This window comes from Phytophthora infestans, genomic scaffold (assembly GCF_000142945.1).
Source record: "Phytophthora infestans T30-4 supercont1.19 genomic scaffold, whole genome shotgun sequence".
In the NCBI taxonomy this organism is placed as follows: domain Eukaryota; phylum Oomycota; class Peronosporomycetes; order Peronosporales; family Peronosporaceae; genus Phytophthora; species Phytophthora infestans.
In genome coordinates, this window is record NW_003303740.1 from 1,466,275 (window position 1) to 1,475,192 (window position 8,918).

Sequence of the window (8,918 nt, forward strand, 5' to 3'; positions counted from 1 at the left end):
TCATGTGAGTATTGATAGGAGGAATAATTCGCCTCATCCACTTGAGCTTGATGCCGTCGGCTCTGCGATTCTTGAAGGGCTTGTTTATCAGCTAGCTTGAGGGCTATGGAGGGTAGTTTTGTCTGCTCTGTCTGCATACGGTCAAGCCTTTAGCGACGTTGGAGAGGGCGATGCTGTTGCAGTCTTACCTTCTTTAAAGCGACATCTTTGAGAGCACTGGCGGCGGTGTGCTGTTGTGCATGCTGTATGCGTTGATGTCGTCGTGCTCGGCGTCCGCCACCGGTTTCCTTCTTCTTCTTGTCGAGCTTTTTCAGCAGCCTCTCGGGTTTATCGTCGTTTAGATCGTTGAGCCACACTCGATATGCATCTTTTAACTCTTCGCTATGCAGCGTTGCGTTCACCCTCATAGCTGTCGACATGGCACCCAGTTTCTAAGTGTCAGCGACAAGAATACTATTTTTATGCGGAACTTACAGCCAAACGTTCATATTGAAGAGAGCACTCAGCGGTCGTCGAGTAGTCTACCACTACATGTAGGTCTAACGTGGTCTCTTTACAGCTGCCAGTCGTAGTTGTCGATCTGGAACTGGGTGAGCGACGTGATCACCTCGTCTGCTTCGCCAAAGAGCTCCGCCCTCTGTACTTCGTCCGTGTGGATGCGTACATCGGGAATAGCGATACTATGCATATCCGCAGCGTTAGCTGCAGTGTAGCCATTTACCGAGTCCTCGAACACGATGCAATGCGGTGGCTTGTCGCCGTCCTCGCCCTCCTTGAGCCCAAAGAGACGTTGACCAGCGGTGCGGAAAATATCGGGCGCTGGCTTACCGCGCTTCACGGCTGGGTCGTCACCGCACACGATCGTAGAGAAAAATGAGAAGAGCTTCGGGTGGTGCTTGATCTTGGCCTCCACGACGTTCCTGCTGTTGGAAGTGGCCAGCGCGATAGGGATACCACGTGCGTGTAGGGCGGTCAAAACCTCGATGCCTCCCGGAATCTCCTTGACGCGGTCCGACATGTCTCGCATACTCTTCTCCCACTGCTTAAATAGCTCTTCTGGAGCAATGGTCTCCTCGCTGAGACCGGCGGCAGTGATGGCCATGCGAGTCCACTCGACAGCGGGACGGCCCAGAATTGTCTTGTGCATTGGCATGGTGAATTCCTTTCCGAACTGACGCACTACGCCGTCAATGGCAAGGCGGCTCAACTCCTCTGTGTCCAGCAGCGTGCCATCCATGTCGAAGATGACGCCATGCGCCTTCGGCTTGAGTTGCACGTGGTGGGCGTTCGTCATTGCAGTCTTGGCGATTTCAATGAAAATCCGAAATAAAGACGGATCGATTTATGAAATACTGCATTAGTATTTCAGGCTTTCTGCGAAACTACACCAAAAGGTTATTTTTAAATCCTTAACAACTAAAATAGGGGGGGGAGGGTAGGGCTAAAGTATACATTAATTGGCGGGACACTTTTGGCAATATCCCAGCTTGTGGCCCAAGTTAGGAGCTCCTACTTTGATATGCTCTCTCTATTAGCCTTAGTAAGATGCCACTTGTGCTTACAGCTTAAATGTCAATGTATCTGGTAGCGCTGGATTACAAATTCAAGGTTTTGGCACCAGCGTCAAATTATTAAGACCGCCTCCTTTTTACGAAAGAAAAACATTTTTATGAACACACCATACAAATTCTATATCAAAAGAGTGATGACCAAAACCAAGTAGATGATAATGGAAACGAGCTAGGCTACGAGTCTTTCATTTTCGAATGGGCCACTGTAAGGCCATGCCCCAGCAAGAGCATTGGTTTATCGTCGGTCTCCACGACGGAGGGGTTTTACTGCACGAGATCGCCTGAAAAACAGGCCGGTCTCGCACGTCCGTCCGGAACGCAGTCAAGGCGGAGTGGGAGAGACAAAAAGGCAGCGGTGGGCAGCGAAGGGCTGGGCGGCAACCAGCGCTGACGGATCAGGAGCTTTCGCAGCTAGTGCGTATCGCGGCGACAGGTACGCTCTTTGCCGCCGAGCTCAAGAACAAAATTGGCATTAAGGCGTCCGTGAGGACGATCCAGCGGGCTCTGCAGCGTGTGGACCATCGGGTCTACACCAAGATGGAGCCCCTCACGGAAGCGATAAAGCAACAAGCATGGAATGGGCGAAGGAGTACATACTGAAGCCTGGTAAGCTGTCCTATTTTGTTGCAGCTATTACTTATTCTATCATATGTCGCCTTTTTTATAAGAAATTAAGATTTATACTATTTTTTCAGATGAAAAGAATTTTAATCTAGATGGACCTGATGGTTTTAAACATTACTGGCGGGTCATGCGCCATCCTCCACAGTCTTATTTGAGTCGCCAAAATGGAGGAGGGGCGTCATGGTGTGAGGCTCTTTTAGCGGAGCAGGTAGAAGTAAGCTGGCTATCTTGCGAGGACAACATAATTCAGGTGACTACATTTACACGTGATCTGAATTTCTGCTTCCTTTCGCGCACTTGAACTACGGTGTTGATTTTGAATTTTAGCAAGACAATGCTTGGATACATGTCTGGCATGAAACGAAACAATTTTTGCAGGAGATGCAAACCAGCACCATGGCACGGCCAGCTTGCTCGCCAGATTGCAACCCCATCCAGAATGTGTGGTCGGCGATGGTGGCCAAAGTGTACGCACATGGCCGTCAGTGCTAAAACGTTGATGATCTGGAGGCAGCAATCTTGGCTGTATGAGGCTCGATTCAGCTGGAGTACTTACTAAAGCTGGTAGAGTCCTTGCCTCGCTGCTGTTTTGCGGTCGTCAAGAAGAAAGGTGGACTGACTAAGTACTAACTTTTAATATAAAAGTTTGTAAGGTATGTTTTTAAAAGTGTTTTTCTAGCATAAAAAAGGAGGTGGTCTTAATAATTTGACGCTAGTGCCAAAACTTTGACTTTGTATACCAGCGCTGCCAGATACATTTAAATCTAAGCAGTTAGCGTAAGTGGCATCTTACTGAGCACAAAAGAGAGAAAATATCAATGTAGCAGCTTCTAACTCAGGCTACAAGCCGAGATATTGCCAAAAGTGTCCTGCCAAATCCGGGGTCTTAATGATTTGGGGTGCACAAATCATTAAAAAAACGATTTCGCGGGTATTGTATCAGTGATCCGGTTCAATGCTAAATTCACTATCGGTCACACTGTCCCACGTCTTATACCACATTGTATGCCACCAGTGCTCGGGCATTACAATAAGAAATGTATTAGCTGTTCTTCACAACAATTAGAAATAAATAGATATAAAGAAGAATAACAAAAAATAAATGAGGAATATTTGCCCTTCAGCACCAGCATTGACACTAGTTATCGTCAGTGTCATCAACATCGAGTCTCATAAGTGTACCTGCATCCCAGAACTTACGGTTGGCTCGCAGAAAAACGAGCACCTCGAAGTTCTTCGGCAGAAGGGATGCACGCTGAGGCGTCATGATCAACTTGCATGCGAGAACACCTATTCACAAAGGCTGCTAGAGGAAGGAATTGCGGCAACGATCGGGTGGTATCGCGGTGTCACATGCTGGGGGTCCGGGCGCGACTGTAGTATCGCGGTTGCGAAGTCCTCAGTGCTGTGGGCTCGTGTCTGAGTGCGCGAACCACATAACGATGCCACCGGCTCAGACGCAGCACCTTCCAGATGGGAAAAAACTGAAATCGCACTCCAATTTCTGATTTCTCACCCACATACTATATTACTATCCGAGCGCCGCCGCTACGCGGCGGTAGTTTTGGCTACGTCCCACTTGGTAAGGTCTTTTTCGTCCCCGCTTCGCTTCGACGGGCCTATTTTACCGGTACATGTACTAATAGATAAGCCTAAACGGATTCTTCATTTTCATTACATGTAGTCGGATCACAATTTGGACTACCAAGCACGTTGTTTAACAGAATCTACAATTAAACTCAGAGAAAGTCGTTTGTTATAAGTAATTTGTAGCCATGTTGAAAAAAAACATATTTGCTAAAAACTGAGCTGCAAGTAAGTTGCGCAATATTTTTTAAAAATTCTGAGCCTCCACCGTGTTGTTTGCGATACAATTACGGAAATACTGAGCTCCAAGTAGTTTGCGCAATATTTTTTACAAATACTGAGCGTCCACCATACCAAAATTTATCGGACCGGATGACCTTATCGGACCTGTACCAAAACTAGGGTACGCTAAATAAAAACCCTCAAAATCAATTTATTAGTTTATGGATTAGATATTGTGGCCCACACACTAAACATTATTATTTTACAGAAGGCGGGGAGGGAGATGGCGAGGGGCGATGACGGCGGCGGCACGTGCGACAGGAGGGTGGCCACGACGGCATGCAGCAGGAGGGTGGCGGCGGCGACAAGAGAGGCAACACCAAGGACAGGAAGGCCAACAAAGACGGAAGGAGCGAAGGGGACAGCAACAGCGGGCGGATCCTCAAGGGCTGTGGTGGCTTGCCCGGCAGGGCGGGCGGCAGGCTGCCCGTTGGGTGCGTGCCTGCAGGTGGCACTCCGAAGGGCGGACTTCGATGGTATCGTCGAGTCATCCAGCTATCAGCAGCGAGAATGCCGCCGCCAGGCCCCGTGCAGACCCCGCAAGATCTATTTCCCCACCCGGCAGGGCGGGAAGCATGCTGCCGGCCGATAGCCCGCTGGCGACGCACCAAGTCCAGATGCTTGTCCCAGCTGCTGGTCGTGTCGATGAAGAGCTCGATGCTCTCAGTAGTTGCGTGTAGCTAGCGAGCACTAAATAATGTAAAACATGTCCAAGTAATTGATGCAAATTGTCAATGTCTATTTAAAAACGGGTACAATAATAAGAATTCGCTATGCACCACCTCACGGAAGCTATTAGAAGTTACAAGTGTAGCTACTGCATCTCGTCAGCACAGAGGCTCTTAATTCCATGCATCATGTCGCCATTTAAGCGCTTTCGAGAAATTGCTACGGTATCAATACAACAAATTTTAAAAGCGCAAATGGAGTCGTTTGTACCGAAATGATTACGTCGGTCGGATAAAATGAAAATATGCGTGTGATACGCCGGCATCTTAATATTTGTAAGGGGATACACATATTTTCCGGGCCCCTCGGACCTAATACGTCCGATGTGGAGCTTAGATGACCAACCTAACCCCTGACGGATTGATTGGCCAAGACTGACATATTATTTGGATATGATTGGTTATCCAAAACAAATAAATATATGATTGGCCATTAATGCTGATATTTAAAGTAAGTGAGGTCCGATAAGTGATGATATTCATCCATATCAAATTAACTCCGACCTCCGACAGCTTCGACCGAGCACATAGAAAGACCATTTAGTGTGAATAACACAAATTCATATTGATAATATGTAAGTGGTTAGAGAATCTATTTTTTAGGATGTGAGATGCCAGTCGTCGTGCCAAAGACTGCTTTCTACCAATTTTATAGCCGGATTCACAGACCCTGAAACGGTCTTTGGGCTGAGAAAAGGAGCAGGGGCTGTCGCTCTTTCCTGACACGGAAATGGCTACGTGCCCCTTGCTCGCCATTGCGCTCGCCTTAATTCTGCAAGCCGCCCCAGGCGCAGCCCTCATCAGCAGCCTCCCAGTACAAGCAGGCTTCGCAAGCTCCACGCTTTCTCCCGACGTCCCGCTGATCGAGCTGCTCAACACTCCGCAAGTCACCACTGGACTTGCCGCTCTAGCAGCCCCGCATCGCGTTACCGCAATTCCTACTGTGTAGCCGCACGTTAACCGGGTGCTAGACCATGATGCGCCTGCTGATGGTGTGGATGTCGCCTTGACATCGCGCTCGTTTCGAAGAGGAGGCGCTCAGCACGCAAACGTCTGCGACGAGATGACAGCACGCTGGATCTTTGACAGAGGCTCCTGGAATCTAAGCACGACGAACAAAGGGTTCAATTACATTTTTTTAATACAAGCATAGAAGACCACAAGATAGCGAAAGTACTCAGCGGAAACAAACTCAGAAACGCGGTGTCGCTGCAAAAATTGACTGGATTTGACACGCAGACGCGTGAAGCGATGGATCGGGTGCAGCGTGTCCTGCTTGCTACCTGCTTTCAGCTCTAGGTCGACAGTCTTAACAGTAACAATCAGGTAATGGATGTCCCAACCGCACGCGTCTTCCGTCACTTCCCGCTACTCACAGTCCTGAACCCCACAAGCTCAGCTGTGAAGGGTATCGAAGCGACTGTTGCTCACGCTTGATGCTCACCAGCCGAGCTGCTTGCATGGTCCTTGCACCTGGCAACTCCATCCACTACCTGTGAAGACACCAAGACAAGTAATACACCCACCCACAACGACGATGAAACTCTTAGTACCATAACATAAAATATCCAACCTCCGACAATCTCCGACCTGTACCAAACGGGTGGCACATCTAAGTCAGTAACTCTTAAAACAAATATATAAAGTTTTCTTTTTTAACTGTGGGCCACATCGAAAATGTATTCACTAAAAAAGAGGGAGGCGGTGGCAGTGCGGCGGCAGGGAGGTCTCAGTGCGGTGGCGGTGGCAGGGCGGTCTCAGTGCGGTGGAAGTGCGGAGGCAGAGCGGTGGCAGGGTGGTGAAAGGGCGGTTGAGGGCGGTCTTAGTGCGGTGGTAGTGCGGCGGCAGAGCGGTGGCAGGGCGGCGGCAGGGCGGTCTCAGTGTGACATCAGAGCGGTGGCAGTGCGGCAGGGCGGCCTTCTCCCGTAAAGCGCGCATCTTCTCGCCCATACTGCGCTTTTTGTTCCACTTCGCGTTGGCTTGAAGTTGAACCTTGGCTGTTTTGTCCGTCTCAGGTAGCCGTTCCTAAAAATGTCTTCTTTTCTTCTTCGTAGTTTTTTGTCGGTCCAAGCACGCCCTTCCATTACACAAAACGCGCTGAGTAGTGAGCGCCAAGCTCGAACCGACCCTCGCTCTGACCCGGTTGCCAGTTGTGTCGCGTACTTGAATGACTCCTCGCGATCTTGGAAAAGGAGGATAACGTCTCCAAAAATCCCTCTCCACCTTTTGGACGGCGTTGTTTCCGGCAGAAACCCCAACAGCACGGAATGGTACACCAAGCTGTTCAGGTAGACGACATCACCTGGACGCTGGACAACCACAGCGGAGCCACTGTTTTTCAACAATCGGTTAAAGGAATTGATCTTATTACCCCACTTGAACGGCGGCTGGACGTTAGGCGGAAAGAAGCCCAGACCTTGAAGAACCTTGTTGCGCACGGAGAAATGTAGCTGCCGACACGCGCATGGTCGACGTGGATCGGCGATTCGCGATTGCTCGCTTGGAGCCAGTACTCAGGGGGGAACATGTACTCCTGATCCGTAGAAAACTTAAGCTTGGAATAGAAAACGGGTAGATGGACGGCAAGCTGGTCCGGTGGGCACTCGCGTTGAGCCTTCCACTTTGCTTGAGCTCCGGCCTTGATAAACTCAACCACGATCGAGGTGTTGAGTAGGCTGCGCAGGTGGGTGTCGTCCTTGGGAAGCTTTACTTGGCAACGAAAGCCTGCAACATCGTCGCACGCGTTGCTGAAAACCAGCGCCACTGCTTCGCTTTTGACGGCGAAGCTCCATCAGAGGCCCACGTCGATGTATCGATCCCTTGATCCATGCAGCCGCTTGTACAAATCGAGGATGAGGTAGGTGATGTCTCAGTAGTCGCCGCCACTAACAAGTAGGCGTAGCTCTTGTAGGAGGCTGTCTGGCCCTCCGGCGCGGCGAGTTATCGCGGGGGTGGGGGCAGAAGGCGACGACCCGTGCGGGGCCTGCATATTAGAAGGGGCGTGACTTTCTGTCGAATGAAATGCCACTGCACATCTAACCACTATTTGTCAATCCTAAACTATCAATGCTAGCACGGTGTCCGTCCGTCTGTCACACGAAACACTCAGATTTTTAGCCTTCCCATTGGCTGCCAAGCGGAGCGAAGGTGGCTTCGATTGGTGGAAATGTGACATTAATGAGTGGCTGAGATATCTTGGTTGTAATTGAATAAAATACGGATTATTTTAATTGGTTAAGGTGCTTTTTATCAAACTTTCATCTTACATTTCACAAAATGGAGCCGATTGATTGCCGGACCTGTGAGGTCCATGTGGTGCCACCGCCAATTGACCTTGACGGACTTGGGCTGGCGCTCCGGCTGTGTGCCTGCTGCAAAGCGTTCCTTTCGTGGGACGCCTTTGCAGCTGGCTCCGCCAGAGCTAGGGGGCGTCGCTGCATTGTGTGTGCCAATGGGCCCAACGCACGGGCCTATTGGCACCGCTTCGATGCGGCCCCAGCACCACCGAAGCCTGACCAGCGCGAGCAGCGGATGTTCACACTGGCGGTTGCTATGGGCACACCGCCTCCACCGCTTTCTTCGCCACCACGACCCTGCACAGAGCACGAGCGCCACCGCCGCTACCGCATGCAGCGACGTCGTCGCTCGAAGATGGTTAAGCTAGACATCTAAATGGGTACAATGTAGAGTATTACCATTGACTCAAAATATCTTTACACTTTCTCTTTTGTTATTTTGGCTCACATTATGCTACTTTTATTTTTTCTCTTTTGTTACTTAAGGCGCTCAGTAAAATTAAATACGCGATGCCTTACTTTTCTGATTGAAATATATTTGTTAAAAAAAGTTGTGCCGCGTAGTACAGATAATATCTTATCGGAATGTTGCGAAGAAAGAAACTACTTTATGGATGAATATCATCAATTCTCCGACCCTTCTTAATTTTAGTATTGGCATTTATCATCAATCATCCATTTTTATTTACTAGACAGCCAATCGTACGGTCTTGACAAAATGATTTGGCCAATTCCAAGACCAAGGGATAGGTTGAACCTCGTTGGAAGTTGGCTCCGACATATCGGTCGGAGAGGACTCGGGAAATATGGATATGCTCTTACAAATTTCA

The 8,918-nt window shown here is 49.4% G+C and overlaps 2 protein-coding genes across 2 annotated transcripts; one reads left to right on the forward strand and one right to left on the reverse strand.

The window, feature by feature from the left end:
* Positions 1-473: 473 nt before the first annotated feature.
* PITG_11164 (uncharacterized protein) lies at positions 474-1,312 on the reverse strand (the record flags this gene model as incomplete). The annotated part of the gene is made up of 1 exon (XM_002901885.1): positions 474-1,312. The coding sequence occupies one exon, from the start codon at positions 1,292-1,294 to the stop codon at positions 554-556; it is 741 nt and encodes a 246-aa protein (XP_002901931.1).
* A 263-nt stretch (positions 1,313-1,575) lies between these two features.
* PITG_11165 (uncharacterized protein) lies at positions 1,576-2,171 on the forward strand (the record flags this gene model as incomplete). The annotated part of the gene is made up of 3 exons (XM_002901886.1): positions 1,576-1,608; positions 1,702-1,926; positions 1,983-2,171. 3 exons carry the CDS (start codon positions 1,576-1,578, stop codon positions 2,169-2,171), a joined length of 447 nt encoding a protein of 148 aa, XP_002901932.1.
* Positions 2,172-8,918: the final 6,747 nt, after the last annotated feature.